This window comes from Marmota monax, unplaced genomic scaffold (genome assembly GCF_021218885.2).
Source record: "Marmota monax isolate L192 unplaced genomic scaffold, Marmota_monax_Labrador192_F-V1.1 WCK01_AAM20220418_F8-fsc00018, whole genome shotgun sequence".
In the NCBI taxonomy this organism is placed as follows: domain Eukaryota; kingdom Metazoa; phylum Chordata; class Mammalia; order Rodentia; family Sciuridae; genus Marmota; species Marmota monax.
In genome coordinates this window covers 9145971-9164336 of record NW_026692201.1, presented here as the reverse complement: position 1 = coordinate 9164336, position 18366 = coordinate 9145971, and the positions used below count along the sequence as shown (strand labels likewise).

General features: G+C 34.7%; 1 protein-coding gene across 15 annotated transcripts in view; it reads left to right on the top strand.

The window, feature by feature from the left end:
• Ssbp2 (single stranded DNA binding protein 2) overlaps positions 1–18366 on the top strand; it is a 322386-nt gene that overhangs the window by 251428 nt on the left and 52592 nt on the right. For all 15 annotated transcript variants that reach the window (XM_046428015.2, XM_046428021.2, XM_046428005.2 and 12 more), the window contains one exon: positions 5965–6024. In XM_046428015.2, the coding sequence (XP_046283971.1) occupies positions 5965–6024 (60 nt within the window). The remainder of the gene's footprint in view (positions 1–5964; positions 6025–18366) is intronic.

Genomic DNA, 18366 nt, shown 5'->3' with positions numbered 1-18366 from the left:
GGCACTTGATTTGTATTTCTATTAGAATATTTTTTCTTTTATTTTCTCATCAAATATCTATTGATTTTCTGAAAGTATATTTATTTTTATTCCTTCCATTCTTCATTATCCCATTCCTTCTAGGCTGTCTTAGGTAGCCATCATAAAAATACCATAGACTGGGTGGCTTAAATAGAAATTTATTCCTTGGAATTTTATAGGTTAGAAAACTAAAAATCACAATATCCAAGGTGAGAACCATCTTCCTGGTTTGTAGGGTCAGATTCTCAAATGGGGGATGGGTGGGGGGAAGAGAGGGAGAGAGGGAGACAGAGATCATGTGTTCCTCTTTTTGTAAGGGAACTAATCCCATTCATGAGAGCCCATGACCTAATTACCTCTCAAAGGCCCCACCTCCAAATAGATACTGGGGATTAGAGTTTAGGTACTTTGTAGAGATACATTCAATCCATACCAGAGGCAGATAATTGAAACAGGTCAAAACAAATATGTATGCCTGTTAATGCAGTTTCCATATGTCAGAGTACTAACTATGCTACCCAGTTTATCTTAAGAACCTTCTTTACCTCATACATTTTACCAAATTTGTAAACTTTTTTTAAGTATAGCTTTAATTTTTAGTCATTCATAGAACTAACTGCATGTGCTATTAGGTAGGGATGATATGACTTCTGAGGAAAGGCACCAGAGTGAAATATTATTTTCTTTGTGTTCTTTGAACATTCTATTTGTTCAAGATCTAGCCAGATATAGAGGATATTTTTTCCAGAAAAATTGTTTTTCCTTTTAATCACAAGACTAGGAACTTTGAAAAATCCTAAACAGTGGGGAAGGATCTTCATCTGCTTTGTTCAAAGATATCTCCAACCACCTAGAATAGTGCTTTTATGGGTGTTTAATAAATATGTGTTGAATTAGCGAATTTTACTATACCTATTAATCAATAATTTCTGCTTTGTTATTTTCCCAATTGACTATTAATACAATACAACAAAGATCACCATTGTTTATTGGTATATTTCTTTTTTTGACTAGGTTTTCCTATTTCTCTAGAAAGGGTGGTAATAGTTTTTCCAACTCTTTTATAAAGATGGTTTATATCTTAGTAATTGTTATCCTTATCCCTTATCACACCCACTAATATTTGTTAATATAAATATTTACAGCCATCCACAATATACTAATCTTTATATTTCAGGCTAATATTGAAATAACACAAAAGTATAATTTTATAATGCTACCCCATAAGCTGACTCTGCCTCACAGTACCTCTTGATAGGGCCTTATAGTCACTAGGAAAGTACAGACAATCCCACTAACATATGTTCATACACAATGCCATCCACCAGAGAAAAAAATTTGTTCCAAATATTCCATTAAATAAAAACTATCACGTCTTTTTTATAATCTAATATTCTTTTATGTACTTTTTAAATTATACATGACAGTGGAATATGTATTTTAACATACATACATGGAGTATAAATTCCCATTTTTGTGGTTGTACATGATGTGGTATACTGGTTGTATATTTATATATGAACATAGGAAAGTTATGTCTGATTCATTCTACTATCTTTCCCATTCTCCTCACACCTCCTTTCCCTCCACTCTACCCTGTCCAATCCCATGAACCTCCTCTCTCCCACCACCTATTGTGAGTCAGCATCTACATATCATAGAGAATATTTAGCCTTTGATTTGGGGGGGATTAGCTTAATTCACTTAGCATGATAGTCTTCAGTTCCATACATTTTCCTGCAAATGATGTAATTTTATTCTTCTTTATGGCTGAGGAATATCCCATTGTGTATATATACCACATTTTCTTTATCCATTCATCCATTATAATGAATTCATAAATTCTCCATTAATTTATGAGTTCTAGAAGTTTTCTAGTGGAGTTTTTTGAGTCTTCTAAAACCTAGGTTGGTTCTATAGTTTAGCTATTGTGAATTGAGCTGCTGTAAACATTGATGTGGCCACATTACTATAGTATGCTGATTTTAAGTCCTCTGGGTATAAACCGAGGAGTTGGATAACTGGGTCAAAGGTGGTTCCATTCCAAGTTTTCTGAGGAATCTCCATATTGTTTTCCGTAGTGGTTGCACCAATTTGCAGTCCCTCCGGCAATGTATGAATGTACCTTTCCCCCCACATTCTCACCAACATTTATTGTTACTTGTATTTTTAATAATTGCTGTTCTGACTAGAGTGAGATGAAATCTCAGTGTAGTTTTAATATGCATTTCTCTAATTGCTAGTGATGTTGAACATTTTTTATTTGTTGACCATTCGTATTTCTTCTTCTGTGAAGTATCTATTCAGTTCCTTTGCCCATTTATTGATTGCTTTGCTTATCTATTTGTTTATTTATTTTCTGGTCTTAAGTTTTTTGAGTTCTTTATATATCCTGGAGTTTAATGCTCTATCTGAGGTACAGGTGGCAAGGATTTTCTCCCATTCTGTAGGCTCTATCTTCACATTTTTATTTCCTTTGCATGAAGAAGCTTTTTAGTTTGATAGTATCCTATTCATTGATTCTTGATTTTATTTCTTATGCTTTAGGAGTCTTGTTGAGGAATTTGGTTCCTAAGCCCACATGATGGAGAGTTGACTCTACTTTTTCTTTTAGTAGGTGCAGAGTCTCTGGTCTAATGCCTAAGTCCTTGATCACTTTGAGTTGAGTTTTGTGCAAGGTGAGAGATAAGGGTCTAATTTCATTTTGTTATACATGGATTTCCAGTTTTCCTGCACCATTTTTGAAGAGGCTCTCTCTTTGTTTGTTGGTAGTTCCTTTGTCTAGTATGAAATAATTGTATTTATGTGGGTTTGTCTCTATGTCTTCTATTCTGTACTATTGGTCTTCATGTCTGTTTTTGTGCCAATACCACACTGGTTTTCTTACTATATCTTTGTAGTAAAATTTAAAGTCTGATATTGCAATGCCTCCTGCTTCACTCTTCTCACTGAGGATTGCTTCAGCTATTCTGGGACTCTTATTTTTCCAAATGAATTTTATAACTGGTTTTCTATTTCTATGAAGAATGTCACCAGAACCTTAATAGGAGTTGCATTAAATCTGTATAGTGCTTTTGGTAACATACTCATTTTGACAATATTAATTCTGCCTATCCAAGAACATGGGAGATTATTCTGTCTTTTAAGGTCTTCTTTAATTTCTTTCTTTAGAATTCTTTAGTTTTCATTGTAGAGGTCTTTCACCTCTTTTGTTAGATTTATCCCCTTGTATTTTTTTTTTTTGAGGCTATTGTGATTGGAATAGTTTTCCTAATTTATATTTCACTTGAGTCATCACTGATGTATAGGAATGCAATTGATTTATGGATGTTAATTTTGTGTCCTCCTACTTTGCTGAATTAATTTATGAGTTCTAGAAGTTTTCTAGTGGATTTTTTTGGGTCTTCTTAACATAGAATCATGTTATCGGCAAATAGGGATACTTTGAGTTCTTCTTTTCCTACTCATATTCCTTTAATTTCTTTCTTATGTTTAATTGTTCTGATCAGTGTTTCCAGACTATGTTGAATCAAAGTGGTGAAAGAGGGCATCCTTGTCTTTTTCCAGGTTTTAGAGGGAATGCTTCTAATTTTTCTCTATTTAGAATGATGTTGGTTGTGGGTTTAGTATATATACCTTTTACAATGTTGAGGTATATTCCTACTATCCCTAGTTTTTCTAGTGTTTTGCACATGAATGAATGCTGTATTTTGTCAAATGCTTTTTATGCATTTATTGAGATAAAAATCAAACACTGTAACATCTTTTTGCATTCAGATGAACATGGAAATATCAAATTCTCCATTTCAAATAAAGCACTTAGTATTATCCCAACTTTTGGTATTTAGTAATATTTTTCACATAATTTCCACCTTTCATTTCAAAGTGATTCTGTTATAGATAAGAAGTATTAGTAAATTTTTATTTTTTCATATTTCAATAAACTGATATTATACTTTGAGTTAATGAATATATTATAAAACATCACATTGTAAAATAAAGGTATCCATTACAAAACCAGTGGCACAGTATCTAATTATTAAATTTCAAAAGTGCAAACAAAATTTACAAGATAGTTTCATAAGTGAAGTTGGGTGATTTTGAAAGGAAAGAGAATATAACAGAGGGGAGTGAATTTTGGAATAAGTGTCTAGCTGTCAGTATGTAGTTTACTTATGAATCCAATTTAGAATAGAGTTTTAGAAATGAAAAAGGAAGCCAATTTTAATCAAATATGTGAAACCTAAACATTTTAAAATACACTGTTATATCTCCCTAAATTTTGTCAGCTCCAGGTTATTCTACTACCTGAATAATTCCTTTTTTTTCCTGTCCATATACAATGAATTCCTGTGCACATATGAACATATAGGAACACAGTGAACAAAAAGCCAAATTTCTAGCTTAATTATAAAGTTCCCCTTGTTGATTTGTCAGACCCTCTAAAAGATTATAGATGACTGGGGTTGTGGCCCAGTGGTAGAGCGCTTGCCTAGCAATGTGAGGCCCTGGGTTCGATTCTCAGCACCACATGTAAATAAATAAAATAAAGGTCTATTGACAACTAAAGAAATATTTTTAAAAACCAGTGGTGTATTTAAAAAAAAGATACTTTAGAAAAAATGTCTGGCCGAAATTTTTAGATATTCTTTTTCAGAGACTACTTTTGAAACAGATCTAGAAAACATGTAGTCTTAAGCATAAACTACAGGCCTATTTCTAATACAGTATAAATATAGGATTTAATTTTGTAAAGTGCTTTAAATTTTATTTGCCCATACCTTATCTACTTGCTACCTGTTAAACTGGTCTCAATTTATATTAAATCATTCTTTATATTTATTTAATAATATGCAACCCTTTTTGAGTTAATAACCTGCTTATGTTACATGTAAGGAATCTTATGTTTAATTAATTATGTATTGAGATTATCAGTAAACAAAATTATACATTTTCAGTGATTTAATAATGCAACAAAAATGGAATTTTGCATAATTTATAAACTTGTAAAAAAAATTGATTCTCACATCTGAGTGATGTAAAATATTCTCCCACATTATACAATCACTAAAATGATACATTTAGGACATTTTTCAATTTCTGGATTGAAAGATTCAGCACATTTTAGGAGAGCAACTGATTCATCCGACAGCATAAATTAGCTTGACTTTAATAAAAGACCATTTTTTCTTTGGTTAAATATATATACATCATAATCTGTAGGTTCAAAATATGCAATGAAATATTAACTTTAAAATTTATAGTCAATCCTGAAATTTCTTTGCCATTGTAAACAACTACAAAAGAAAAGATTAAATTTGGCAAATTTATAGATATTAAAGGAAATTGATAATCAAATGTTACAATTCTGTCAAAAGTTTATAATTAGAATTTAATTGTATAATAAAATATCTCAAAGCTTCCTCCTGAAGTCTTTATTGAGATTCATTTGCCTTTTCAAAAATCTTTTTGCCAATTAGATATTATTATCATTATTATCTTAACAATTCATAACTCTAAAAAGTTCACTATAGTTAGTTTAATATCTTTGATAATTTTATATTTTCTCTGGAAAAATTTGCAACTATTCTACAAAATAAAAATAAAATGATGGGCTGGAGTTGTAGCTCAGTGGTAGAGCGCTTGCCTCACAGATGTGAGGTCCTGGGTTTGATCCTCAGCACCACATAAAAATAAATAAATAAAAATAAAGATATTGTGTCCATCTACAACTAAAAAACTATTTTTAAAAAATAGGGTGATAATTTTTCTTGGAAACATTTATTCTGCTGAAAGCAGTCTCATAAGAAAGTAAATTGGTTTACATTTTGTATAATTCTAAAATTTTTAAAAAGTAGTTTATTTTCAGAACTGTTTTTTGCATTGTACTGTTCTGGTTTTTTGTTTGTTTTGTTTGCTTATTTATTTCTTTTACTTCAATAGCCTTTTATGTCACCTCGGTACCCTGGAGGTCCAAGGCCCCCATTGAGGATACCTAATCAGGTAAGATTTGTGTGCTACTTACGTTTTTTAAAAAATGAATAAAGAGCTTGAAAATGTCACAAATATTTCTTATCAGATAAAATATAAAATTATCCTTTCTCTACCTCACTTAATGCTACTTCTAGTAATATATAGTCTACTTCAAGGGTTGTCTAACTATTGCCTATAGGCTATTTTTGTAAATAAAATTTATTAGAATGGTACCACATAAATTTATGTATTCTCTGTGGCTACATTTACACTACAGTACAGATTTGAGTGGTCATGATGAGACCACATTTGGTTTGCAGTGGTAAAATATTTACTGTCTGGATCTTCACAGAAAATGTTTGTCAACCTTTGGAGTCTACCTTTAACTTTGATCCTATTTTAAAGATTTAGATAATTTGGGTAAATGCTGATTATCCTTTCATTTAAAAGATGACAATGAATTTTCAGTGAACATATCTTGGTTTACTTTCATATAATATAGCTTCAACATCATGGCTCTAACACTCATATAAATGTTGCCTAGTTATAATGTCATCTCAGGCAAATAATTAACTACTTCTAAATAGTTAGATTTATTAATAAGCAGATATTTAACAATAAAGCTTCCAATTTTAGTCACAAGAGCTCTGAAGTTCCACAATATTTTGTTCTTATTTTTTAAATCAATATTTATTTACTAAGGAGAATAAAATACAATTTTTTACTTGTGGAGTTGTTGTTTACTTGAGGATATAGGCAGTGTGCCTGTGTGTATATAATAAAAGCAGAAATTAAGTGATGGTATGGTATGTTTAAATCAAAATAATTTTCACAAATAATTGTCACATTCTCTAATTCTGTTATTGTGTACTGCAGTAATATTCCCAATATAAAGTAAACCCTCTTATCACAATAAATTCCTTTTCATTCTTATTCTCTTTCCTTTTTTTACTTTTTTCACTATCAAAAATGGAACAAGATAGTTAGTTGTTAATTCACTTCATAGTGACAAAATTGTGCTTCTCCATTCCAAATTTATACTGAAATTATGCTATGCCTTTGAAGTTTCCCAATATGCTGCTGTTCTCCAATCCTAGTGCACAGCCAAGTACCAATACCCCCATCCCAAGGGAGAAATTTAAGCAGAAACCAATGCTGGGTCATCCCATATTTTGATGCTTGCCACTCTTCACATTAGCAGCTGGAGCATTTTCTCCTACAGACTGAATCCACTGTTCAGTACATGGGACCAGGGAATGATCCATGAAGTAAAAAAGAAAAGTACATGAATGCTTCAACATATGGGAATTAATATTTTCTCTATGGGTGAACCTGTATATATTGACAATCATATCTACCTATAGAGTTGTCTAAGTATTTTAAATTTCTTTTTAGAGAATAGAAATTTGTATCTTTTATGGAGTTTACATGATGTTTCAAATACCCTTCCCTAGCTTTTTTGTATAGCATAAGTCTAGGAAGTTCCTGAAAATGTGAATTAGCAAAATGTGAAATTTTTGTGTATTACCAGAATATTTCCGATTCTATATATTCTGTAGCAGTGATGAAAATGGTTTTGAATTATGCATTGAATAATTGCATTCATTTAACATTGTCAAAATGCCTGACATTTGTAGGATACTGTGCTAGGTTTTGTATCTATAGAGGCTAACAAAATTGAAGACACACTTCTAAGAAGAGGTTGTTGGTAGGGATGTGAAATTGTAAATCTAGATTGTTTGACATTTTTTAAGAAAAACTATGTAATGTCTTTGGAATTTTTAAGGAAACATTTTCAAAATTTGAAGATAATAAAGTTATTATACAGGCTTTCTTTCTTCAAAAATTTTAAAGTCTTTACTACCTAAACATGTTTTAAAACAATTCTTCTCCTCTATGAGTGGCTCTTTTTTGTTTATACCCACCAACTCATATACATATTTAGTTAAACTTCAGTAATCCAGATATCTGTTGTCCAAACTTAAAGTGATTATATTTATACTGTTTTAAAATACTCATGTTAGTACTTTGAATAATATTACTGTAGAAAATGTTTAATCTATTTGGAGCATGCCCTTTCAAGCTCAAAGATGATTCTTCTATTTCATTATGTAGTCATTAAAATAGAATTGTCAACTATTTTGTTGTCTAATTAGAATGATATATCAAAATATTTTAAATTTAGGTTTCATTTAAATTGATCATGATTTAGTAAAATTTATATATTGTTTCTAAGAAAGTAGGAAGTGAAATATTAACCTCTTCAGTAGGATTGACGATTCATTTTGAATATATGAAAGATATATCTTTAATAAACATACCCTTTACAACTTATAGTTACTAATTTGACTACAGATTTTAATTCAGGATTTTCCAATCTTTTTTTTAATTTCAGACTAAATCCATAATAGTTTATACTGTTTATATATTTATAGGACTGGGTGTTCAGAATGTGGTCTGATATTACTATGCCGAAAAATATAAGAACAGGTAATAGTATCTAAAATGTTGAAAATCAAACCACAAAAAATATAACAGGGAATAAATATAAATGAATAAACATTTATATGAATAAAAAAAGAAATTAAATCTACAAAATATATCGGACTATACAATTTTACATTGAACTTGGTTCAATTCTCAGAAGGGGACCTGATTGAAACATAACCTAGAGTAGAACAGGTCTTTATTCTTTTATTTATGGATAGAATATCTAATCAAAAAAAATTCACAGCATGTATTCAACACTATATTGAAGAATCAAGACAACCAGAAATACAGTGACTGTTAATGAAGTGAGTAACACCAAGAATAAACTATTGATTTGGTGATCCTGTGTAATTTTGCAAATTTATACTCTATTTCTCTCCATTCCTGAAAAAAGTATCAAAAATTGAGATAACATATAGTAAAACCTGTTGTCCATTTTATATGCTGAAGTTGAATTCAGTATTCTAAAAACATACTACATCTGGCCATTCTACTGAGACCTTCAAACATATCTGTCAAATAATAGTTGAGTGGTTAAATAAATTATATTTAAATAGTGAAATAGTGTACAGTTATTAAAAGACATGCTATAGAAGTAAATATTGATATGCTAACGTGTTTATGATAATATTATAGTATTACCAAATGTAAAAATATGTAATATATATAAAACATATGTAAATATATCACCTTTGTTACATAAATGTACAAACTTTCTTTCATTCATCTTTACCCCTACCACACATATACTAACATTTGTCAAAAACAACCTGTAAAGACCATATCCTTTATTTCTGAGTAGTAAGATTATGAGTGAATTTTGCTTTTTAAAAATTTCAATATTTTTTAAGGCTTGCATTGAGCTGGTATAAAATCTGTGATTAGAGAAAGATATTATTAATTATATAAATAGATACATGAAAATACAAATATTGTATTCATTTGGTAATTACATATATATATATATATATATATATATATATATATGATTGTCCTTTGGTAATATTTAATGTACAGTTCTTATTGGTAAGAAGAAAAATACAATGGATGCAAAAGATAAGCAGATCTTAATAAGACTTTTCAGATATGGAAAATATTAGCACGCATTTGAACAAAAAAAATTTTTGCTTGGACACTTACTCAGATATTGAAAATAAATTTACCATATCCCCATGCAACCAAGACGTACATTTCAAGCAAAATGCATAGTTATTCTTCATTACATGTTCTGTTATTTAAGATAAATAGTATTTCACATGTCCTTTACCAGTAATTTTCTATTTTTAGAAAACTTTTCATATGTAGAATTTAACTTTTATTTAGTGATATCAATATGAAACAAATAAGAGAAATCTGTTCTATAGAATAAATAATAGGAGTCTTATCACCCTATTAAGGAATTTCTAATTTTAAAAATTAAAAATGAAGTCAGGCATGGTGGCACAAACCTATAATCCCAGTGACTTGGGAGGCTGAGCCAAGAGGATTTTAAGTTCAAAGTCAGCCTCAGCATCTTAATAAGACTCTGTCTCAAAATGAAAAGGACTGGAGATTTATCTCAATAGTAAAGCACTGGATTCAATTCCCAGTACCAAAATAATAATAATAATAATAATAATAATAATAAATGAAAATTAAATATTTTTACATGTTTAATATAAATTAGTGAGTAGTGTTGCAAAGCATTAGGAGCTTCTTATTTTTATTATGATGATTACTATTAATATACTTAAATAACTATTTAAAATCCAATGAGACCATCTTCAAAGCATATTTTTTCTTCATGAAAAAATAAATTTTTAGTTTATGGGTTATGCCACACACACAAACACACACATACACACACACACACACATACACATTCTTTCAGTTATTTTCTACCTTTATAGAACAAAGTAAGTAAAAAAATTCAGTATGTATGGCAAAATTAATAATAATAATAATAATAATAGTAATGACCGTCTCTTTCCCAAACCAAGAAAAGCTTAGACAGTGAACAGTATATAATCTTACCCAGTTTGAGTTATCTGGAGATTTGTGATATAGTATTTAATTTCCATCAAAACAGATCTCATTATTTTAGATTCAAATATATCCTTTTGGGATATAGTCCAACCTAAAAAATGCATTGCCACTCATTCATTGACTATTCAAAATCACTCACAGAAAAAAAAATTAATAGGTATTCTTTGAAGCTTACTGTGTACCAGGCACCATTCTAAATGTGGGGATGTCACTGAATAAACTAAGGAAAATACCCTTTCTTATTAAGCTGATATTCTAATGTAACACCACCCCATAGAACTTTCTGGCATGATGGAAATGTTCTATATCTGTACTGTCATGTGCAATAGCATGTTTAATCACTTGAAATGTGACTGGTATGACCTTAATTTTTAACTTGAATAATTTTAGTTAATTTAAATCGAAATAGTTGCATGTGACAAAGGGCTATTACATTCATCTTCATAGTTGAGTGATTAAAATCAAAAATTTAAAAATATATATCAAATGTTGACTTATATATAGGAACAAACAGTCTTACCCTAAATAATATTTCTGTATTTCAATATCTTCCCTATTGATGATGGATTTTTAGAGAAAAAAGAAAATGATGGTAGTATTGTTCAAGGGACCTAGGTGGGTAATGCACCTTCAGTCCAAAAACCAGTCATGTATGACTCTGAGCAGGTGACCTTTTAGGTTTTGTTTTTCTTACCCATAAAATGAGAGAATAGATTCAGATGTTTTTAAAATCCCTTCTAGTTCTAACATTTCTTGATTATTTAATTCTACTTCATATCATATTATTGAAAGACCTATTAAAAACTTGTGATGGACAATCAGGTTAACTAAATTATATCTTTAAAGCGTTGAGAAATTCACTATTTTTTTCATCATCGGAGAGTGTTTAGTCTAGGAAATATATACCAGACCTTAAGTTCCTAGGGGATCTTATCACTGAAATCCTGAGGCATCCTTTATAGATGAAATAATTCTTTTATGAAGCAAGCAGTTCCTCCATTTAATTACTTCTGCTTTGGTAAAATTTCTATTACTTCATTTATTTTAAATCCTAGGGTTTACATTTTGTGTTTCAGTACTTTTAGAATGTGTTGATGTGATTATAAGCCTTGATTCTACTTACTTATCAATAGTTTAACTGTGAACAAATTTAACAAATCATAATCTTCATCATCAAAAAGGATTAATAGTAATGTCCTCAAAAAATTATTGTAAGCATTGATTGAATAAAATAATAAATATAAGGAATTTGGCATAATTCACATACACTGGCTCACAAGTGTTTATTATCATTGATACTATGCTGTTTTTACATATCCTCATAATTAGTGTTATTTTTCTATGAAAGTGAAGATCTTTTATAGAACAAACAACATGTGCCAAAATTCCAACTAGTTAAACAGGTCTGAATGTAATACATTTAACATGTTACAATTATGGCAATCATCTCAACCACAAGATGCATAAGTTTATTTGTTCTGATATTAAGGGTTTAAGGAACACATCAGTTATTCCCATTGATGAACAAAGCTGTCATCTGGTTATCTCAGGACTGATAAAAGGTATTTTAAAAGATAGAGATTTGACTTATTCTGAAAGATAAATATTAATGGCTCAAGAATTTATAGAGACTCGTTTTGAAAGACAACTTTACATTGCTCAAGATTTTTATAAGATTATGCTACATTATTAAGTGATGAGTAGAAACAAGAAAGACTTTTCAATTGTTCTGCTATTCTAAGATAAATTAGAAAAAGTAAAATTTTGAAGAAAACCATTACCAGCGAAAAAACATCATTGTCTACAATGAAACTTGGAATTAAGTGTCAAAGTTCTTAAGTATGAGAAAACTTGAAAAAGCAAGAACTTCAAGTTTACAATTGAAAATAATGTTGATTAGTCATATATTTCCAATTCTCCTCTTCCCTCATTTCTTTATAACTATTAATAGTATTGGCACCTTTTTTCTTCTTGAAACTCTCATGTATTCTGAGGAGATACTGATTTTGGTTGTCTTCCTAGTTTTATACCTATTCAGTTTTAGTTTCCTTTCTTACCTCCTTTTGGTGCTTTTAAAGAATCAAATCTGGGGAAGGAAGATGGCGGCGAGGGGAGTGCATTGCCCCCGTGTGCTGCTTCACTGTGTGGGAGTATGACAAGTCAGGACGGCTAAAGGATATCTTGTTAGGAATTTCCAGCAATAGTGGGGTGCTCCGGAACCTGGAGGAAGGATTTCCATCGCACGAGGATCGGCTACGGGGACTCAAACGCGAGAGGTTTGTCGCACGGAGGGTAACACTGCTTATTCAGCAAATCGCCCCGCGGCTAGAGTCTGCAGCGCGCGCTGGGAAACGAGGAGATAGCGACGCAGGGATACAGCGCTGCAGTTTCTGCCAGCCGTGCAAGCACCGTACTCAGGGCTGAATTCTGGGTTCGAGACGGGGGAAGGAAGTGGTCCATCTCGGTTCTCCACACGGGTCAGACCACAGAGGAGGCCAGCAGCCACCATGTTGGAAAGCTGACGTTACCATCCCTGTTTGCGACTGACCGCAGCTCATTCAGCCATAGAACAGGTAATTTCAGGCTGCCATTCGCCTGCGGCTTGCAGAAAGATTGCTAGGGTTCAGTGCCTGGGTGCTTCTTAGAACCTGATCTTATCGGAGCGAACACCGAGCGCGGGGCGGCCTAGTTCCGGCTCCCGGAACCATCCCGGAACCGCCCTGGCCCAGGGCTGCGGAGCCTGCGGAGGCTGCTTCTTGGACCCTGCTCCTATCAGAGCATACACCAAGCACTAAGCGGCCGAATTCCGGCTCCCGGAACTGAGCCCGCGGGGACTGCTTCTTGGAGCCTACACTTATAGGAGCTTACACCGAGCACGGAGCGGCCGAGTTCCGGCTCCCGGAACTTCCCTGGCCCGGGGCTAGGAGCCCGCGGAAACTGCTTCTCGGTCCAGGTCCTGCTGAGGGCCGGTCAGGACTCACCCGTTGCTTGGGTTGCCCGGCAAGGGGAACGAAATGCTGCCATTCGCATAGGATACCAACATGGCAGAGATCGGATGTCATCAGAAAGTGGTGGAGGAGAGAACTTCATCAATACCAGCGGCGACAGAAACAGTTGGTCTCCTGGTAGGGGGGCTGAGGCACAGACACCCGAGTCTCCTCAATTTTGTCGTCGAGCCAGAGGGGAGGAGCCGGGCCGCCGCCAGCGCCCGGAGCAGGCCCAGCGGCTCGCCAGCATGGTGACCGCGTGACCCCAATTGGAGAGGGGGCGGAGCGGAGCCGCCACCCACACCCGCAAGGTGGGCAGACCCGCGACCCAGAGGTACATGGGCGTGGTAGGAGGGGCAGGGCAGAGCTGCTGTTCGCGCTTGCAAGGTAAACAGACCTGTGACAGCCTGGCGGGTCAGGCCCAGGGGCCTGCCAGTGTGGTACACACGTCACCCCAACTGGAGTAGGGGCAGAGCAGATCCTTCTCCCACGCCCGGGTCAGGCCCTGCCGGGGTGGTGGTCACGTGACCCCAATTGGAGTGGGGGCGGAGCGGAACCGCCACCCGTGCCCGCAGGGTGAGCAGACCTGTGACCAACCTGCAGATCAGGCCCAGGGGTCTGCAGGCGTGGTAGGAGGGGCAGGGCAGATCCGCCGCCCGTGCCTCCAAGGTAGGCAGTCCTGCAACAGACCGGCAGATCAGGCCCAGGAGCCTGCCGGCGTGGTACACACACCACCCTAATTGGAGTAGGGGCAGAGCAGAGTCGCCGCCCGTGCCAGGAACAGGCCCAGCGTCCTGCAGGCGGGGTAGTCACGACACCCCAATTGGAGTAGGGGCAGAGCAGAGCCTCCACCCGGGCCCGAAAGGTGGGCAGATCTGTGACCGACCAGCGGGACAGGCCCAGTGGCCTGCCGGTACGACAGACACGTCACCCCATTTGGAGTAGGGGCAGAGTAGAGCCGCCGCCCGCGGATGCAGGGTAGGCAAACCTGCAACCGACCACCGGATCAGGCCCGGTGGCCTGCCGGCGTGGTACACTCGTCACCCCAATTGGAGTAGGGGCAGAACAGAGCCGCCGCCAGCGCCCAGAACAGGCCCAGTGACCTGCCGGCATGGTAGCCACGACACCCCAATTGGAATAAGGAGAGAGCAGAGCCGCCGCCCGCGCCTGCAGGAAAGATACGCAAGCAGTATGAAAAGACAAGGAAAGAAAGGACCACAAGCAATGCAGGTCAACGCAACTTTAGAAGAGGTAACAGCTGCAGCAGATGGAATGTCAGATAAAGAATTCAGGATATACATGCTTCAGATGATCTGGAGTATCAAGGAAGACATTAAACAGCAAAATCAGACAATGAAAGATCACTTCGACAATGAATTACACAAACAAATCCAGGAAGCAAAGGATCAACTATACAGGGAGATAGAGGTTATAAAAAACAAACAAACAGAAATCCTAGAAATGCAGGAAGCAATAAACCAACTTAAAAACTCAATGGAGAATACTACCAGCAGAGTAGAACACTTAGAAGATAGAACATCAGACAATGAAGACAAAGTATTTCAACTTGAAAAGAACATAGACAGCTCAGCAAGACTGTTAAGAAACCATGAGCAGAACATCCAAGAAATATGGGATAAGATTAAGAGACCAAACTTAAGAGTCATTGGGATACAGGAAGGTACAGAGGTCCAAACCAAAGGAATGAGGAGTCTATTCAATGAAATAATAGGAGAAAACTTCCCAGACTTGAAGAATGAGACAGAATCCCAAATCCTAGAAGCCTACAGGATGCCGAATGTGCAAAATCATAAGAGATCCACACCTAGACACATTATAATGAAGATGCCCAACATACAGAATAAGGAGAGAATTTTAAAAGCTACAAGAGAAAGGAAGCAGATTACATTTAGGGGTAAGCCAATCAGGATAACAGCTGATCTTTCAACACAGACTCTGAAAGCTAGAAGATCCTGGAATAACATATTTCAAACACTGAAAGAAAATGGGTTCCAACCAAGAATTGTGTATCCAGCGAAATTAAGCTTCAGGATGGAAGATGAAATTAAAACCTTCCACGATAAACAAAAGTTTAAAGAATTCGCAGCTAGAAAACCATCTCTTCAAAACATCCTTGCCAAAGCATTACAGGAAGAGGAAATGGAAAATAACAATGAAAACCAACAGTGGGAGGTAGGACATAAAGGTGGGGAAAATAATCAAAGAGGAAAACAAACCAAGTTTAGTAACAGAAATAAACAAATATGGCTGGAAGAACAACCCATATCTCAATAATAACCCTAAATGTTAATGGCTTAAACTCACCAATTAAGAGACACAGGCTAGTAGAATGGATCACAAAACAAGACCCAACAATATGCTGCCTACAGGAGATGCATTTGATAGGAAAAGACATACATAGGCTGAAGGTGAAAGGTTGGGAAAAATCATATCACTCATATGGACTTCGGAAACAAGCAGGAGTGTCCATACTCATATCAAATAAAATAGATTTCAAGCCAAAGTTAATCAAAAGGGATAAAGAGGGACACTACATACTGCTTAAGGGAACCATACACCAACAAGACATAACAATCATAAATATTTATGCCCCAAACAATGGTGCAACTATGTTCATCAAACAAACTCTTCTCAAGTTCAAGAGTCTAATAGACCACCATACCATAATCATGGGAGACTTCAACACACCTCTCTCGCCACTGGACAGATCTTCCAAACAAAAGTTGAATAAGGAAACTATAGAACTCAATAACACTATTAATACCCTAGACCTAATTGACATATATAGAGTATACCACCCAACATCAAGCAGTTACACTTTTTTCTCAGCAGCACATGGATCCTTCTCAAAAATAGATCATATATTATGTCACAGGGCAACTCTTAGACAATATAAAGGAGTAGAGATAATACCATGCATTTTATCTGATCATAATGGAATGAAACTGAAAATCAACAATAAAAGAAGGAAGGAAAAAGCATACATCACTTGGAGAATGAACAATAGGTTACTGAATGATCAATGGGTTATAGAAGACATCAAGGAGGAAATTAAAAAATTCTTAGAGATAAATGAAAACACAGACACAACATATCGGAATCTATGGGACACATTGAAAGCAGTTCTAAGAGGAAAATTCATTGCTTGGAGTTCATTCCTTAAAAAAAGAAAAAAACAACAAATAAATGATCTCATACTTCATCTCAAAATCCTTGAAAAAGAAGAGTAAAACAACAGCAAAAGAAGTAGAAGGCAAGAAATAATTAAAATCAGAGCTGAAATTAATGAAATCGAAACAAAAGAAACAATTGAAAAAATTGACAAAACTAAAAGTTGGTTCTTTGAAAAAATAAACAAAATCGACAGACCCTTAGCCATGCTAGCGAAGAGAAGAAGAGAGAGAACTCAAATTACTAGCATACGGGATGAAAAAGGCAATATCACAACAGACACTTCAGAAATACAGAAGATAATCAAAAACTATTTTGAATCCTTATACTCCAATAAATTAGAAGATAGTGAAGGCATAGATAAATTTCTTAAGTCATATGATCTGCCCAGATTGAGTCAGGAGGATATAGAAAACCTAAACAGACCAATATCAATTGAGGAAATAGAAGAAACCATAAAAAGACTACCAACTAAGAAAAGCCCAGGACCAGATGGGTATACAGCAGAATTTTACAAAACCTTTAAAGAAGAACTAATACCAATACTTTTCAAGCTACTTCAGGAAATAGAAAAGGAGGGAGAACTTCTAAATTCATTCTATGAGGCCAACATCACCCTGATACCTAAACCAGACAAAGACACTTCAAAGAAATAAAACTACAGACCAATATCTCTAATGAACCTAGATGCAAAAATCCTCAATAAAATTCTGGCGAATCGGATACAAAAACATATCAAAAAAATTGTACACCATGATCAAGTAGGATTCATCCCTGAGATGCAAGGCTGGTTCAATATACGGAAATCAATAAATGTTATTCACCACATCAATAGACTTAAAAATAAGAACCATATGATCATCTCGATAGATGCGGAAAAAGCATTCGACAAAGTACAGCATCCCTTTATGTTCAAAACTCTAGAAAAACTAGGGATAACAGGAACATACCTCAATATTGTAAAAGCAGTCTATGCTAAGCCTCAGGCTAGCATCATTCTGAATGGAGAAAACCTGAAGGCATTCCCTCTAAAATCTGGAACAAGACAGGGATGCCCTCTCTCTCCACTTCTCTTCAACATAGTTCTCGAAACACTGGCCAGAGCAATTAGACAGACGAAAGAAATTAAAGGCATCAAAATAGGAAAAGAAGAACTTAAATTATCACTATTTGCAGATGATATGATTCTATACCTAGCAGACCCAAAAGGCTCTACAAAGAAACTATTAGAGCTAATAAATGAATTCAGCAAAGTGGCAGGATATAAAATCAACACGCATAAATCAAAGGCATTCCTGTATATCAGCGACAAATCCTCTGAAATGGAAATGAGGACAACCACTCCATTCAAAATATCTTCAAAAAAAAATAAAATACTTGGGAATCAACCTAACAAAAGAGGTGAAAGACTTATACAATGAAAACTACAGAACCCTAAAGAGAGAAATAGAAGGAGATCTTAGAAGATGGAAAAATATACCCTGTTCATGGATAGGCAGAACTAACATCATCAAAATGGCGATATTACCAAAAGTTCTCTATAGGTTTAATGCAATGCCAATCAAAATCCCAACGGCATTTCTTGTAGAAATAGAGAAAGCAATCATGAAATTCATATGGAAAAATAAAAGACCCAGAATAGCAAAAACAACTCTTAAGCAGGAAGTGTGAATCAGGC